Raw genomic sequence first — 17,905 nt, 5'->3', positions numbered from 1 at the left:
AAGAGCACTGGCAGCTCTTCCAGAGGTCCTGAGTTCAATTCCCAGCCCCCACATGGTGACTCACAACCATCTATAATGAGATCTGGTGCCCTTTCCTGGTATGCAGACAGAACACTGTGTACATAGTAAATAAATAAATACTGCCCCCCTCAAAAAAAGGAAAAGAAAAGAAATTGCATTCTCTCCATTTGTGTCTGCCTCCCTACCTTCCCCGAAGGTAGCCTTAGCCTTACTAATCCGTATTATCATTTATTACAGCCAGGGAGAAGTATGACCACATTAGCCAACTTTACACAGACACTGGAGGATGTCTTCAAGAAGATTTTTATTACTTACATGGACACCTGGAGGAAGAACATGACGGCCGAGGAACAGGCGCTCCAGGCCAAGGTGGACGCCGAGAACTTCTACTACGTCATCCTGTACCTCATGGTGATGATCGGCATGTTCTCCTTCATTGTGGTGGCCATCCTGGTGAGCACGGTGAAGTCCAAGCGGCGGGAGCACTCACAGGACCCCTACCACCAGTACATAGTGGAGGATTGGCAGGAGAAGTATAAAAGTCAGATCCTGCATCTGGAGGACTCCAAGGCCACCATCCACGAGAACATGGGGGCAACGGGGTTGACGGTGTCGCCCTGATCAATACCAAGGGGACATCTGGCTGTGGAGGGGTGCTTCTGCCACCTAGCGAGTCCGACTTGTCCTTGTTCCCAAGAAAGCTAGGTCCTCTCTGTGCTGAAAACTTTCAGGGTGATGGCCTGCCTGGCCAACTGACCCGGGTGACATTTCTATCTCCGTGGTTTACATGAGCCCACTGGGGAGACACTGTGTGTTGGAGATCTCGTCTTTACTTGCCATGCTATGTAAATGTCATGTAAGTCAGTTTCAATCATGAGAATGGAGCCAAACAGGAAGCAGGGGCCTGGGTGGGGCAGTGGGGCAGAAAGCAGAGATTTATAAATCCTCCACCTTCATCCTCATAGGAAATGTTAGTCTGAATGTAGCAAATTCAATTTACGAATAAGTCAAACGTGTTATTCAGAAGCCAAGGCTTAAATCTATCACGGGCTTGCTGAACTGACAGGCGAGCATTTGCTTAACTGATTCATGGGCACAGAGTCCGCGGGGATGAACAGACAGAAGCATGGGGTTATTCTGCACTCACCGCTCTCCTGGTATTTAACTGATCAGGCATCTGGACAGAATAAACGTCTCCATTTGCGTCTTCCTCCCTACCTCCCTGAAAGAACAAAATAATCCACACCAGAGGCGTTAAATATTCAAGAACTACCTAAGGCAACCAAAACGTGTTTTCAATTTTTTAAAGAAACTTCAACTTTAAAACTTCTCATTACTTAAAAAACTATGGCTCTTCCAGAGAATCCGAGTTCAATTCCCAGAACCCACACGGTGGTTCACAGCTATCTGTAACTCCAGTTCCAGGGGACCTGACACCCTCACCCAGACATACATGAAGGCAAAACACCAATTCATATAAATAAGTAAACAAATTAAAAAGAAAGGGATTGGATTCCAGGCCAGAAAAATAAATTTTAAAAACATGGCATTTCTTCCTAAACATCATACTTTTTACTTATTTTTAGTTCCTTCTATTTACAACAGCTTATTCTCATGAATATTTGACAAGACTAAAGCTACAGAACATCCACTAGGTGTTTGTTGCAAACTACACAGCAGCTGCTTAATCTTCTGCACCATAGTGGGGGCGGGAAGGTGGAGAGATGTTGGTCAAAGGCTACAAATTTTAAAGGGGCCTGGGGGTGCACACCCATAACCCCAACCCTCAGGAGCTAGCTGAGGTTTAAAGCCATTCAAGATCCATTGTACTGAAAGATCAGTAACAATGCTTTTTGTTTGTTCTTTAAAAAACTGGTACATGACTGAGCATGGTGGTACATGCCTTTAACCCCAGCACTCAGGAGGCTGAGGCAGGTGGATCTCTGTGAGTTCAAGGCCAGTTTGGTCTACAGAGCGAGTTCCAGAACAGCCAGAGCTACACAGAGAAACCCTGTCTCAAAATAAACAACAAACAAAAAAACTGAGAAGTGAGCGGATGTCAAGTGTCCTTATCTGTATGAGATGCTATATGTTAGTCATTCCACAATGGGTATATGCTTCAAAACATCTTGTTATGTCTGTACATACAATGTAACCTATCATTAAAAACATAAAATGAATATTTTGTACCATGGAGTACATGGCATCATCATGCCGGAGCTGAAAGGCACCTTGGAGGTCACCTGTACCCTTCACCTACAGATGAGAAAGCTGCAATCTATTAAGATTAGACGTTTTCTTCATTAATTCAACCATGTGATGTTTATCTACTCGGGTTACAGGCCTGGGACCCCGGGTGAGAGGAAAGTAAGACCTCTTGAGCTGCAGGAGCTCACGCGTGGGGAGGGAGTCAGCTGAGCATTAGAGTGTGAACAAGTCTTAACAGAGATCAACAGGTAGTGGACACAGCCAGAGCAGAGACATGAGAATCGGGACATGATTCCTGAAAGTAGAAGTACAGGGCAAATGAGAGACAGGTTGGTCCTTGGCATCATGTGCTTCATACCCAGGTCTTTCCTCTGCCATGGCCAGGGCACAGCAGTCACAGTTGAAGTGAATCACAAGTGACGCTTCAAGCCTCGGAGTACAACAAAGACAAGATTCAAAGACGTCCATTTTTGTTGTCAGAAGAGACGACCTGACCGGACAATTCGTAGAGGTTTATTTGAGTTCATGGTTCTAGAGGCTGGGAAGCCTGAGAGCATGGGTACCAACACCTGCCAGGTTCCTGGTGAAGCCTCACACTGCTTTAAATTGTGGCAGAAAGGCCAAGCTGGAGACCACACACCACACACAAACGCATTATAATGTGTGCCCTGGCGTTAATCAGCCTAGTGAGGAAAACTCGCTCCACAAAAGGCCATTCTTCCCTTGGGGGAGGGGTGAGGGAATACTTCTTAAATGCCTCCATATCTCAATATATCGGGGACCACGTTTTAACATGAGTTTTGGTGGCCACAAACCATAAAGCCAGGTATAATGTTTGTCTCTCTAGAGTTGTAGGAGATATAACATGAAGTGTTGGCTTCCTACAACATTTTGCACTTAGCTATCAGAGGAACTAAAGTGTTAGAAAAAGTCATTCATGTCCCAAGAGCAGATTTGCCATGAGTGGCTGCCTTCCTCAGACCAGAAGCCTAAAATTCTGATGTACACTGACATCCTAGATAACCTTGACCCAGAGATCCCAGCCTGGGGCTATATCTAGCCAGGGTTTCTACCCTGACAACAGACTTGTCTTTTTTATCCATCTCTAGTCAAGGCCCTCTGAACCATCTTCCTGACAAGGCCCCAACCTTGGCTAGTAAAAACTGCGTACTCTTGGTCCAAATTATTTCACCAACCTTCATAGCCTAAGAGACTTGAAGGGGTTTTTTTGTTTTTGTTTTTTCCTAAGAGCTCAAAGCTGAGTCCTTGGGGTTATCCTAGCCCCTTAAAGTAGGCAGAGAGGCTACTGGATTCTCTCAGTGCAACTGAGAAAGCTTGCAATTACAAATCCTCTCTCTTTCCCTTTGAGGAGTAATTCTTCTACCATCTAAAATGGTCTCTTAGAAATGCAAACATTAGACTCTGCTAGGTCCGCACCTTGCAGGTCAGAGTCACATATCTGGAAATTATTTTTCCTCCAGAGCACGGATCACATGGACCCTCCCTTCCCTGTTGGTAAATTTCCGCTTGGTTTATCTGTTACTGAGGAAAATACACTGGTGACTAAGTCCAGGACTTCATTATTAAGCACATTCTACCATCAACACTGGAAAGTATCCTTATAACATGGATTGTAGTCAGTCGGTTATACTTGGGGAAGAACAGGAGAAATGCCACATCTTTAGGTAATAGTTAATATGGTCAGCTTGACAGGATCTAGGCTCCCATAGCTGACAAGCCTCTGGGCATGTCTGTTGGGGGGATCATCTAGATTGGGTTAAAAGAGAGGGAAAGACATACTCTAAGTGGGCGGCACCATTCCCTGGGCTGGGATTCCAGATGGAACAAACAGGAGAAGACGAAGCGAGCACAAGCCTCCAGCCCCGTGTGCTTCCCGGCTGTGGACTCTCTGGCCAGCCCAGACAAACCCTTCCTTCCCTGAGTGGCTTTTGTCAGGGATTCAGTTTCGTTAACAGTGCAGGTAACTAGCACATCAGGCATGCATGTTGGGTGTCCGGTGGTTGATCCATTTGCCCCAACCTCCCCCTCCAGTGTCAACTTCCACCAGAGGGAGGCTTTTCAAATGAAAACGCCCATTCAAACAGCTGTTCTTTCTATCCGTTCCCTTTTAGAGTTCTTTCTGCTTAGCCTGGTCCGGCGCACCAGATTCAGAGCTCTCTCAAAAGAAGCAGGATTGATCTGATTCTGGTCTCACAACCTATGAGGAGCCCCAGTTGTGTCACGTGATGGCTTACCTCCGAACAAGTCTTTTTTTTTTTTTTTTTTTTTTTTTTTTTTTTGTGCTCCCATTTCGTCGTTGGTGAAATGATTCTAATTATAGTGTGTCCTTTAGAGGTCTCATTAAATTAGACAATAGTCTCGAAGTGCCTAGAACAAAGGTCTGTTACTTTCTCTGAAAAAAACACTCCCTTGTTGGCACAACCAAGTCTGCTTTCGCCTGCACGCTAGCACTGTCTACTTTATCTCCACAGAGAAGCATAATGAGATCTGAAGCTAGACTTCTTGGGTTCAAATATCCACCCTGCCACTGCAGTTTGATGCCAGCAGCACAGGGAGGAGTTGAGACCACAGCCTTGTCCAGGGCTCGGTGCGCGCCTCCCCACCCAGCATGCTTTCAGGAACCACTGGTTAGAAAAGAATTTCCTTCAGTTAACCCAAAAGACGATGCAGCCATGTTGTCCCCCTGGAGGAACGCTAAGTCTGGGGGGGAAGAAAACAAAAACAAAAATTGGGGGCCCATTGTCCTCAGCTGTAGAGAACAGCTAGTCGACATGCAGCGACTGCAGCCGAGGATGAAGACGCACTGCGGCATGGAGCAAGGACCCCAGGCCGCATCACACCTGTGGACCACCCTTAGGGGTCCACTTTGCATTTCTGCAATAGCCTCATTACCCTGGACGACTTGCCTAATGCCCGAGTGCCTGCGCTTGGAGACATACGCCTGCGCATCAAGAGGTGACCTCCACGACTGCGCTTGCGTGCGGAGCGGTGCATTTCGGGAGATGTAGTTTTCCCTACGGGATTGTGGGAGTCGTGGTTTGTCAGCACCGGGACAGGAGGCCCAGCCGCCTTGAGTTGTAAGTGTGTGATTGACTCTTTGGGGCGCTGGGGATCCCTCGGCCACCCCGTGTTTGTGCTTCTGCCCCGATGACACTTGCTGGCCGCGGCCACACAATGCATGGGAACCCATGCCTTGCTCTGGGGATGAAGGGAGGGAGAGATGGGGCCTCTATTTCGCCCCTTAGTGGAGCGCGTGTGTTGGGGATGTGGGTCAAACGGGAGACCCCGTTACCCAGGAATAGCAAAGCCCCCTTTGATCCGGTGGCGCGTAGGATCCAATTTGCATAGGAGCACAGGCGCCAAAGTTGTGCAAATGAGGTGTGCGGTTCCAGCGAGTGGAGAGGTTCACCGTGGCTCTGGTTTCTCAGAGGATCCCCAAAGTACTGAGATTTATAGTTTGGGCCGCCCGGGTTGGGTGGACGTGGGTTTCCTGAAAACCAAGGCCTGTGCAGAGTGGGCTGAGTGAGGCCCAAGCGTCCCCGGCAACCGAACCCACCCATACTTGAAATTGTTGGGTGAGCAATTGAAGAGAAAGGGGTAGAGACTGAGTGAAAACAGCTTCAGGAAGTTCCCACAGCTGCTCAGGTGACGAAATGAGTGCGTTATATGCTGAGATAGGCGTACCCTTGACTTCGTCAGGCCTGCCAAGAAGCAAAGGGAGCTTGTGAGCACTATATTGCTCATGTTGTTTTAATTGGCCTAATCAAAAGAGGAGATTGGAATGGGGGGCGGGCTGGGGGGAAGGTGAGGGGGGCGGGAGGGGGGAGAACAAGGGAATCTGTGGCTGATATGTAGAACTGAATTGTATTGCAAAATAAAAATTAAAAAAAAATAATAATAAAAGTGAAAAAAAAAAGTGCATAGCTTTTTTGTTTCTAAAATGAAACTAGCAAAGGGGGGGGGGAGATACTTTGCAACAGAGATCAAAACTACTAGCAGTTTTATCTAATCCATTTTGTTATTGTTGAGGGTTAAGCTAAGCCTGCCTGGGTCCCTGGGTTTCATATTTTTAATGCCCTTCAGCTGTCCCCACCGTGGTAGTTTCGTTCCATCCCTCCGATGGCAGCTGCCCCTTGTTTCTGTGCGGGACCAGGAGTACCTGATATCAAAGCGGACCGCTCACTGGTGCATTTGGCTTTCGTGGTTGTCTCGTTTGCAGAAGGCTTGCAGGCTGCTGTGAGAATGTCTGCTTTGGTGCCTGTCATTTAAAGCAGTAGGTGACCTGGGTCGTTTGCTCTCTTCTCTTCGCCCAGCCAACTCTGCGACTACTACAGAGACCCTTTTTCCTTTACTCCTTCCTCCTCTTTTCTCTCCTCTTTTTCTTCTTCTCGTTTGGCAGGATCCCCTGAATCTGAGACTGGGAAAACTCTTTCTCTAGCCTTAGATGACCTTGAACTCTGATCCACCTGCCTCTAACTCCCAAACGCTAGGACTAGAGGCATGCACCATGCCTGGTTTATGGGTTATTGGGGTTGAACCTAGAGTTGTGTGCATGTTAGGTCAGCACTCTGTGGCTGAGCCACACCACCCTTCTGTTTCCTTCTGGGAGACTTTACCTTCTAACCCTCTAGTTGCCAGGCTCTTTACCATCAGGTTCCCTTGACATCAGTTCCAGAGTGGGAGACTCACTCTTTCGACCCTGGTATTACAAGAGGCTCAGGAGGTTAATGGCTTTCCCATGTCATATGCCCAGCCATTAGTGCCACCTGGAGTAGAGTCCTGACCTTCTCCCTGCCTTTACTCTTTATCCCGTGCCTGGCTGTCCTGTCCTGACTACATCCTGCCCTGGTGCTGTGTGGTATCTGGAGAACCATTAGCAAAGGAGAGAGATTATCAAAACAGTAATACTTGACATTGATTTAGTGTTTGCTGTGTGTCACTCGTGGTTCTTCGTGATTACTGGCCAACTTCTGAAGGAGAATTTACTGATGAAGGAGGCTTTGAGAGGCCGAGTACCAAGGTCACATTGCTACTAAATGCATTGTGTTTGCCAGACTTCCAGACCCCTGGGGATCGTTTTTCATTTATTTCCTCTTGTAAGCTTCTTGGGCCTGTTTGTTTTCTTGACCTAAGCCTGTGCATATCAGTCCACGTAGGTAGTTTGTGGGAAAGAGTTAAATCGCTGACTATATATGTGTACAACTCAATTAAGAAGGAATTATACAAATAAAATGGAAAAGAACTTAAATATTTCGTTTTAATATACAGCACAGCAATTCCTAAGATTCCTAGAGATTCACAGTATGAATTCTGGCAGCAGGTTGTAACATGCCAAGAACCTGTTTTTTCCCACTATAGGTCAGACTCTCCTGCTCCTTACAGGCAAATTCGTGAAGGTAGTGGGCACCTTCAATCACTGCTATCACATTTAAACAGAGCTTTGAATTAGACCTTACTGTTTATCTGACTTTGCACAAGCCAAGAGGAAAACATGGTTATCTTGTGCCAATAGCTAGCTGGTTTTCACAGTCTGTAACCTTGAATAGATTGAGGTCTGAATTTTATATATTAGATAGTTTTGTAATTGAAATTTTTTTTTCTAAACCATCTCCCATGAGGTTTACCTAAGGAAGTCTGTTCAAAAAGCCTGTGAAATTTCCTGTTGCTTTTCTATTTCTGATCTAAGTTCATGTGAAGAAAAGTACCCCTGCCCCATGATTTGGAAGCTCTCTGCCTGTGTCCGGGTGGCCTGCTGAAGAGCTTCGGAGCTGACTGACTGACTGAATTTATTGTAGGCAAGGGAAGGGAAACCTGAGAGCCAGTTTGGCTGGAGCTACACACACATACTGCTCTCTCAACAAAACTAGCAGGGATCCCTCCTCCCCCCATAGGGAGCTGCATGCACTTCACTTTTTTTTTTTTTTTTTTTTTTTTTTGAGACAGGGTTTCTCTGTGTAGCTTTGCACCTTTCCTGGAACTCACTCTGTAGCCCAGGTGGGCCTTGAACTCACAGAGATCCCCCTGCCTCTGCCTCCCGAGTGCTGGGATTAAAGGCATGTGCCACCACCTCCCGGCTCCATACTTCACTTTAAACAGAGGCTTATGGACACTCCAAACTGTAGCTTCCTAGCAACCCTCAGAAACTCCTGTTTGGTGACCAAACATATCCTGAAACTAGGGACCATGGCCAGATCCAACATATACTGGTTTTGGGTGCAAGCACAGTAAGGCAAGCTATGACCTCAAAATGAACCGTTAGGAGGAAAAAAATCCCCATTTGCCCTCTTTTGGCTATGCCTAATTGGGTGCATATAGGATTAAAATCAAATGCATCCTGTGTGAAAGGATGTGAACTAAAGCTTACATAACCCAAGCTTATCAATTAGAACCAAAAAAACACCTATATCTCGCCCCTAGCAATCAGCTCCCACCCCCTCCTGCACCCACAAAAGAAAGCCATGGATAGTGACTTGTCCACTTCAGCTCAGGTAGCCCATTGGCCTCTTGTAGAGCATCTAGACGGTACCATGCTTCTGGATAAAGTTCCTCATCACTTTTCTATCTGTGTACTTTTTAATAAGAGGCCAAGAACCTGAAGACACCCATTTGAGACATAGACCTCTGGTACCAGATGGGTTCAGATTCCAGTCACACCCAGAAGAGCTACGTGTGTTACTTAAACCTTATTTCTTCTCCCTTTAAAGTCAACATAGTACATTAGAGACTAGTTGACTTAATTCATCTAAGCACATTAGCACAGACTGGCCTGGTAGAGCCAAGCTGTCGATAACCTGCTATAAAGTCAAGTTCAGAAATAGTAGGGGCCATCTGGCTGACACAGTGTGCAGGCTCTTTAGCAGATCTCAAGAGTTCTGGCTACGGGGCAGGCGGCCCTGGAGAATGTCTGTTCTCTAGCGACCTCTGCGCTGTCACATGCTCTACATCGGCTTCACTCTATAGAAGGATTTTATGTATACATTAGCTGTTTCGTTAGGACAGGCTTTCTCTCTCATTCATTCTTTCCCTCTAGATAATTTTTTTTTTTAAAGCACAGGATGAGCACAAGGACCTACAGCCCTAAACCAGCTTGCCTTTGAGTCAGGAGATGGGGAGGGGGGACATTTTTGAGTGTGGGTGTTAGGTGCACAGAGGAACGGAATGGGAACAGATGTGCAGGAAGTCGTGGAGAGCCGCCCGGAAGAGCTCTGGGTCACCTCGTGCAGAACTCTTGTCTCACCTCTGCTCATGTGCCCGTCTCTGTCAAAGGTGAGGCTTCCTAAGGTGGTCTGCCCTGAAGCTCGAGATTGATGTGTTTCTTCTTCTTTCTCCTTTCCCCAGATCAGAGCTTCCAGCTGCCTCTCATGCCGGCGTCTACGAGGTGCGTTGGTCAGGAGTGAACTCACAGCTGGCCCGCCATGAACTGGAAGGTAAGAGTAGTTTTAAAATGTAGAGTTTTTGTTTGTTTGGTTTCTGTCTCTCCACATGTATCAGTCACACAAGTGGAACACCCGAGTTGATCAGCTGGTTGATTTGCAGCTCATGGGGTCTGGAAATGCCAGCCTTGCTGTGGACCGACCACTGGTCAGGTAACAGACGGCATGGGCAGAGCTAGAAGTACTTGTCACTCCTGGGATCAGTAAGCGGGGTGGAAGAAGAAACCAGAGTCCCACAGCCCCTCTGCAGACGGACTTCCAGTGACCTGGGACCTCCCCTAAGGCCTCTCCCTGAAGGCTCACTGCACTTGGAACAAGCCTTTAACACATGCTACAATAATAGCATTCATGATGGTAAAAAATTAACAGTAACAGTGCTGTACCAGATTTAGTATTAGTTAAATCCGTGCTTCAACAATTTTGTCAAGTGTATAACACACCCACTCCCAGCCTGCCTTATCTCTTTCCAATCCAGTCAGCTTCCTTCCCTTCTCCCAGATCCCATGGTCACATCCATGTCTTTTTCTTTTGTTTTGTGACTTACCGAGTTTTACCGGGGCTGTCTGTCACCGTGGGTTTGGAGCCTAGTGGGAGTGAAGCATTTTTTTTTATAAAGTAAACAAAATGTAATCACATTTAATGTTTTGAGTTAAAACTTGTAAATCTGCATTTGTTCTCCAGACTTCGGAGGAAGGCGAGACCTTTCTTTGTGGGTGCCTCGTCTGACTTGAGACCTAGCTCACTTCTCTCTCAAAAACCAGGCCTTTAAAGCTTCACTTCACACTTCACGTTTTGTTTCTTTAAAGTGGATGCAATGGTTGAATGTTGGTGCCTCTCAAATTTATATGTTGCATTTCTGAGGCCAGGATGATGGTATTTAGAGGTGGAGCCCGTGGGAGGTGATTATGTTGCAAGGGTAGAGCCCTCATGAATGGGACTAGTAACCTGGGTGGCTGATCTCAGCTGTCACCTCAGGAGACAGGCCTCTAGCTTGCCTGTGGGGATTAGCTTGAGTAGGTTAGTTGTGGTGGGAAGACCCATCCACTGCGGGTAACACCATTCCCTGAGCTGGGTCCTAGACTTGAGCTGACTACAAGCATTCATTGTTTTCCTGATTATGGATACAGTGTGACCAGCTGTCTCCTGCTCCTGTTATCATAACCCCCCTACCATGATGGACTGTACCCTGGAACTGCAAACTGCAATCAGCCCCCACCCCTTGTTAGGGTGTTTGCTCTTGTTGGGGTGTTCTGTCACAGCAACAGAAAAGAAGCAGGAACAGTGAGTGCCCTTATAAAACAGACCGCAAAGAGCTTCCTGGCCTCTTTCTGCTGTGTGAGAATACCAAAGTCTGAGGCTCATCCCGGAAGGAGCCCCCCATTAGCCTATGACCACAGTGTACTTATATCAGACTGCAGCCTCCAGATGTCCATTTATAACTGATGCACAAGCCTGAGTTGATGAAGACTATGGATTAAGATCGTACAAAACAATCTGTACAAAACTTCAAATTTCTGCTGGGCGGTGTTGGCGCACACCTTTAATCCCAGCACTCAGGCAGAGGTAGTGAATCTCTGTGAGTTTGAGGCCAGCCTGGTCTACAGAGCGAGGTCCAGGACATCGAGGGCTACACAGAGAAACCCTGTCTTAGGAAAACAAACAAACAAATACTTCAAATTTTCATGGTCCTCTTCCATAGTCTCATACAGTTGTTTTTCCAAGAGCATTGTTTGTTTTCCTAGCCACATGTAAGTCTCTTGAGGAATTCAACTCAGTTTTCATGGAAACCACCTTGAGAAAAAAGCCATAAATTACTCATTGGTATACCAAGGACAAGTTGAACTGATTGGAAATAGATGCAAAAGATTCCTATAAAATGTTAGATTTAGCTGTTAGAGCAGAGGTTGAGGGTAGGCAGAGCAGAGCCTGCCGGCTGGCTGCATTCACCAGACTCTGGGCAGCAGCGTCCTTAGGGGAAAGGTGAGGATTGGATTAAATGCCTAAAACCCTCGAGGTGAGGGGGAGCTTGCCTCTCCCAACAGCTGCGTGGCCAGGTTGGTGTGCACCTGCCGTTCAGGAGGCTTGACTGCACAGGGAGGGTGAAGATGGACACATCTCAGGAGGCCTGACTGCACAGGGAGGGTGAGGATGGACACATCTGAGGAGGCCTGACTGCACAGGGAGGGTGAGGATGGACACATCTCAGGAGGCTTGACTGCACAGGGAGGGTGAAGATGGACACATCTGAGGAGGCTTGCTGGCCAGCCAGTCTAGCCAAAACTGAGCTGAGCTCCACGTTCAGTGAAGAGTGAAAGAAAAACAGTCCTCATGCACACACAAGCAAGTGCACCAGCACATGCAAACACACACACACACACACACACACACACACACACACACACACACGATCTCACCCACCCAGCAGTGGTCATTCCCCTGCTCCAGGTCTGCATATTTTGAAAGAGAAAAGAAAATCAGAGGGAAACTGAGGCCAGCTGAAGCCACTGCCCAAGAAGGGGCAGGCAAGGGGGCATGCTCCTCAGCCCTTCAGTGCTCTGCCCTCTGCTGGCATTGCCCTCTCTCCCTCTAAGCCTGGAAAGTCTTACCTCTCTAGTCTCTATAAAAAGAAAATAAATAATGAAACCACTCAACCTATGCCTGTTAGTTGTGTTTCCCTTTCAGTCTGTTTTCGAACTTCCTGTAGAGATAATATGTTCACGCCCTTGCTTGTGCCATGGAGAGCCCTGGGCCGTGACGTGGGCGTCATCTTACTAGGACGGCAGGGTGTATCCAGAGAGAAATCCTGTTCAGACTGGTTTCAGCCAGCCTAGAACAGGAAGTTTCTGTGGCAACGCCATGCATTCACCGACAGCTAATTTGTGAACCTGGAGTCTTGCCCTTGGAATGTGAACCTCCAGGAAGAAGCCTGGGAGGTTTATGGGAAGCAAGGAAGTTAGCCAATAGGGCTTGGGAGGAACCACATACGGCAGCCTCAGCCCTTCCTGCTGTCAGGGTGAATGTCCCTCACTGTCCTTTGTAGTGTCATCTTCCAGATCCCCCATGCTCCTAAGCTGTTGGATCTCTGCTCTCAGGTGACTTAGCGGTTGAAAGTAGACACAGTTACTTTATTATAGTTAATTTAATTAAGTTAACTTAATTATAGTTAAATTAAGCAGTTTCAATATTGATCTTCTCCCTGTCCATTGTATTCATGAATTATTCTAACACAGGGCAACCTTCCTCAGGGATCCTTGGATATTCATACCTGATGGTTAAATAGTTTCTAATCCAGTTGAGTTGTTGCTGACTTGCATGACTTAACTGTAAAACTGATTCGGGTAGGAGGGTGTGGTATGTGTTACCTGGAAATGTAGTGATGGAGAATCAGGCCTCAGAAGAGTGGGAGTGGGGTCCTGGTAGTTAATTTCTCATCTGTCCATCTGCTAAATATAAAATCCACGACCAAGAGTGAACCACAGAGGACCTAGACACAATTGGAGGGACACAGATGTGTATAAACTGGAATCGGGAGCAGGAGACTGGTTTCCATCTAACCCTGGCCATCTCTCCGGCCCCTTAGACTAGCTTTCTTATACAGCCCAAGCCTGCCTACCAAGGGATGGTGCCGCCCACATCAGTTAATCATCAAGACAACCCCCCACAGACATGTCCACAGGCCCATCTGGTCTAGGCAACTCCTCCAATCTAGGCTTTCCTCTCAGGTGACTGTAGGTTGTGTCAAGTCGTTGATTAAGCTAACTAGGACACCGGCATGGCCCAAGCACCTAGCCTCTGTTTGAAACATTATAGGTGCTCAGTAACATTTGCGGGATGAAGGAGTCTGTCGGAGACTCATCACGTGACTTCTAGAGCAATCAGCATGTGTCTTTCTCCCTTGAGGTTCTTGAACACGTGCCCCTGCTGCTGTATATCTTGGCAGCAAAGACCCTGATCCTCTGCCTGGCCTTTGCGGGAGTGAAAATGTACCAAAGGAAAAGCCTGGAAGCGAAACTGCAAGCCGAGGAGAAGAAGAAGCGGTCGGAGAAGAAAGAGAACTGAGGAGATAGCAGAGGTACCCGGCTTTGTAAGCAGAACCTGTCCAGAGCGCTACAGTGCCCAACAAGGGTGGTGCCCTGAGATCTCAGCATCCTCTCTCTGAAGGGCTGCAAGAGGGCGTGTGGTCCCCACAGACAGGGTGCAGAGCCCCGCCCTCTGCCCCCACTGCTGACCATTCGCAGAGTATCAGTCCTCTGCTCCAAGCTTGTTGCGCTTCTTAATGGCAGTGTGTATGTGCGTGCATGCATGCATGCGTGCGTGCCTGCGTGCGTGCGCGCACACGGCGGGGGTGGGGTGGGGGCGCGGCTCAGAACCCAGACTTAGCTGCAGACTTGTGCTCCAGAGAAGCCCAGGTACTAAAAGCTGCAAAGCATTGGTGCATGAATGTGCTGACCTGCCTGGCAGAGGAGGAGAGAGAGACTCACAGGTCCTAGGAACCCTGTTAGGTGAGATCTGACTCCCTGGTGGCAAATAATCCCTTCGCAGTCGGACCGTAATCTGGCCACACCTCATTTGCCCCTCTCCCCAGTCCACTTCCACAGTGATGATGAAAGCTCCTCCCGAGGAGACGTGGAGCTTGTGCGTTGCTGTAGCTGGTGCCTCTCGGGGTGCTTGAGATGGGGCGGGAAGGGCTCTGGAGCATGCTGGGGGGGGGGGGGGGGGGTCGGGACTCCAGGCTCCCAGAAGCTATTCTTAAGGCCTTGTCAGAGGTAGACCATGATCGTTGACTCTCATGTACGGATCTGTTTCTTCACTTATCAAACCGGACTCCAGGCCTCTCAGGATTCAAATATGGTGAGCAAGGATTCTAGATTCTAGATTACAGTTCCAGAATCCGGCTGCAGAGCAGAGTTTCCTACACAGCTGCGTGGATGCTATGTTGCTTGTTGAGAATACAGATTCTCAAGCTCCCGCCTCAGGAAAGGGCATGATGTCCCCGGTTCAGTCTGAGCAGTGTTTTATTTGAGAACCCACCAGGGGATTTTCAGTCTGCTCAGCTCCAGGTCGCCGAGGGGACCACTGAACTGGCTTCACAGCGCTGCCCACCCTACGCCATGCTTCTGAAAGTAGGTGTTCCCTTGGGCTGTTGGGAGTAGAGCAGGTGTCTTAGTGACCAAGGTGAGACCGGAGCACTAAGGGGTGATTTGGGGCTGGGTATTTTACTGCGCATTTCATGCATGGCTGCATTCCTCGCCCCCCTCTGACAACTCTCTGAGAACAATGGGGAGCAGAGCTGGCAATTGAACTGCCCTGCTCACACACAAGCTGTGTCATCTCCCCACACAAATGAGACCAGAGGAGTGCAGCGGTCCTGCCACAGGCCCTCGAAGCCTGCCACCACTCTCTGGTCCTCAGTGAGTGGAGACTTCTGCAGGCGGAAGAACCTACCCCCTGGAACCTTGTCTTTCAAAAATTGTCTTATTGACTGAAATGCAAAAATAAGCAGGAAGTGCGTGGCCCCAGTGCTAGTCGGAGGAGAGGGAGTGATTAGCGACTCGAAATGCTGAGAACAGACAGTTAGTTGAAATGCTGGTTGGGTTTATGTTGCAGGCAGAGCCATGATTCTGGTTACCCGAGAAGCTGGAAAGATGGGGTGTGACGTCAGCGTCTGTTATGCCCACTTTTCCATTGAGCCCGTGTCAAACCGTGGGTGTGCACAGTCCACGTAGAACTGATGGGGAGATGGCCTTTCAGGATAGCAGCTTGTCCCGAGCCTGCTTTTAAGAAAAGAATCTTCAGAGAGAAAGCAAGCCATGTTGTCCAAAGGCACTGATGAGTAGGTCAGGCTGAGCGGGCCCCACTGCAGTCGGAATGCTCATGCATTGACGGAACGCTCATGCATTGACGGAACGCTCATGCATTGACGGAACGCTCATGCATTGACGGAATGCTCATGCATTGACGGAACGCTCATGCATTGACGGAATGCTCATGCGTTGACGGAATGCTCATGCATTGATGGAATGCTCATGCATTGACGGAACGCTCATGCATTGATGCTGAGTATGCAAAGCAGTGCTGTGTGTCCAGCGCCTCCCTCATTGCTGTGGTCTCCCTTCCTTTCTAGATTTTTCTATTTAAATGTCAGCTTGAGTGGACTCCAGCAGAGAAGAGAGAAGAAAGACTAGTGATCTAGGGATTACCGGATGTCAGAGGACACGCTTCCAGCCTAGACCTTTAACTTAATGATTAACAGTGTGAATTTTGTATGTTTATAGAAGAACCAGTATTTTGTTACTGAAATAAAGTACATTTCTAAAAAAAGACTGTCTGCCATCTCTTCCTCCCTCAATTTCTCCCTCTCTTCTTCCTTCCTTCCCTCCTTCCCTCCTTCTTTCTTTCCTCCTACCCCACACTTTATGGGAGGACTCAGCCCCTCTTTTCCCAGGCACATGCTGGTTGTGGAGTTGTGATAGCAAATCTTGGGTGTATGTGCATGCGTGCCCGGGTCGGGGGTGACACTGCTGAGGGATGGTCCTCGGCGATGACAGCATCAGTAGAAGCCTCAGCCCGCTTGTCCCCACTCACCACCATGCTCCTTCAGGAGCAGCTTGTTTCCATGGTGACTGTGTGCTTGTCTATGACAGATCCATGAGAGCTGGACCCTCCGCTGGTCTGAGAGGTTTTCTGTGGTGAGGGATCACAGTAGCTAGGTCTAGAAAGAGCTACTTGGTGGAGGCGTGGTGGCTCACAAAGCCTAGTTCTGGGAGGCTGAAGTAGGAGGACTGCCAACATTTAGAGGCTAGCCTGTGCTACACAGTGACTTCCTGACCAGTCGACTGATGCTTTCCTGCCTGAGAGGAGACTTGGCACCTAACAGACTGGGGTCTGGAGGCGTAGTTCTCTCGCCTCAAGGCACCTGAGTGGATTGGAGATGCCGGTACAGAATGACCCTCAGGTCACAAGGGGCAGGTGTTAAAACAGGCAAAGGGGAATGCTACCCGAAACTGCCTCAGCCCACGCTGCAGGAGGCTGCTCCAACTTTTGCCCCGGAGCTAGCTGCCACCTCTTCTCTGACCGACCCCACTTCTGGCCTGGGACTATCCCGGGGCATAGATGGGCAGAGCCCAAGGTTTTAGGTTCTGTGGCTGTGCCTGTGTTCTGTGGTCACACCCTGGACCATAGCCAATTCTCATGCCTCAGTCAGGGCCTCCCTGTAGCCTGCAGGTGGACCCACTTCATTTCAAACCTCTATGAGCTACTCACTTTGCAGAGTTAGGATGTAACTGTTTCCCAGCATGCCTGACCTCAGACTCAGGGCACTGGACACCACCTCCCACTCCCACTCATCCACATACCCCCTGCGTTCATGAGAGACGTCCACTGGCTTTAACCAAGTCATCCTGACCAGCAGGTATTTATCTGAAGCTCACCTTCCTGGGTGTTGGGGTCTAAAGCTTACCCTTCAGCTTTGGAGAGCACGTGGCTGTCTTCTTGGAACATTCCATAGATGATGACCCAGGGGTTGGGCTTAACCACTGACCACACCCATTACTTTTCTGTGAACAGTATGGAGTTTCTGTTATTTTCCTTTACCCCCGCCTATGCACGCTTCTGCCACTAGGGGGTGATGATCAGTCACCCCTTGCCCACCTTGAACTTACTGCATTTGTAAGTGAAGCCTGGGCATCTGTAGCTATATTTTAAATAGTTGGTTCGGAAGCAGCGGCTGGAAGTTGGCAGGCAGGCAGGATGGTGTGGCTCACAGCCAGAAGCCCTATTGGGACCTCAGCCAGCAGCTGGTCCATTACTGAGAAGGCACAGTTAGAAAATGACAGCCATCTGGGTGGCTCTCAGTTGTCACGAAGAACACGAAGGGAAACCCACGTTCTCCCCGTGAGACATCCTCAGCGTTCCTTGTGCAGATCCCTGTTAACCTCACACACATCCCTGATCGGCCTTCTTTGGTTACGCTGGCAAAGGAGGAGAGACTCCTAAAAAAAGAAACAAGCAGACCAGGCCAGAGAACACCTGATCTCCACATGTCATACAGTGCAGTCGGTAGCCAGCCGCTCCACATCGTGCACCCACGTGATGACATTTGTCCCTTATGGTGACCTTAGAAAAAAATGGTTAAGTGGTTTCCCACACTCTGATCGAGGAGGCAGTGTAGCTAGAGTTTTCCTGCCTGGCCCACAGTCAGGGCAAATCTCTATCACCTGCCA

At 48.5% G+C, this 17,905-nt stretch overlaps 2 protein-coding genes across 2 annotated transcripts; both read left to right on the top strand.

Moving 5' to 3' along the window:
- The first annotated feature begins 270 nt into the window (after positions 1-270).
- Positions 271-866, top strand: Kcne2 (potassium voltage-gated channel subfamily E regulatory subunit 2). Its single transcript, XM_059277869.1, has one exon. It carries the CDS (start codon positions 271-273, stop codon positions 640-642), a length of 372 nt encoding a protein of 123 aa, XP_059133852.1. The 3' UTR covers positions 643-866.
- Positions 867-5,247: 4,381 nt separating this feature from the next.
- On the top strand, positions 5,248-15,989 carry Smim11 (small integral membrane protein 11). Its single transcript, XM_059276992.1, has 4 exons — positions 5,248-5,327; positions 9,589-9,677; positions 13,584-13,755; positions 15,808-15,989. Exons 2-3 carry the CDS (start codon positions 9,666-9,668, stop codon positions 13,740-13,742), a joined length of 171 nt encoding a protein of 56 aa, XP_059132975.1. The 5' UTR covers positions 5,248-5,327; positions 9,589-9,665; the 3' UTR covers positions 13,743-13,755; positions 15,808-15,989.
- The last annotated feature ends 1,916 nt before the right edge of the window (positions 15,990-17,905 follow it).

Source organism: Peromyscus eremicus, chromosome 12 (assembly GCF_949786415.1).
Source record: "Peromyscus eremicus chromosome 12, PerEre_H2_v1, whole genome shotgun sequence".
NCBI lineage: Eukaryota > Metazoa > Chordata > Mammalia > Rodentia > Cricetidae > Peromyscus > Peromyscus eremicus.
This window is presented reverse-complemented; position numbering and strand designations above follow the sequence as displayed.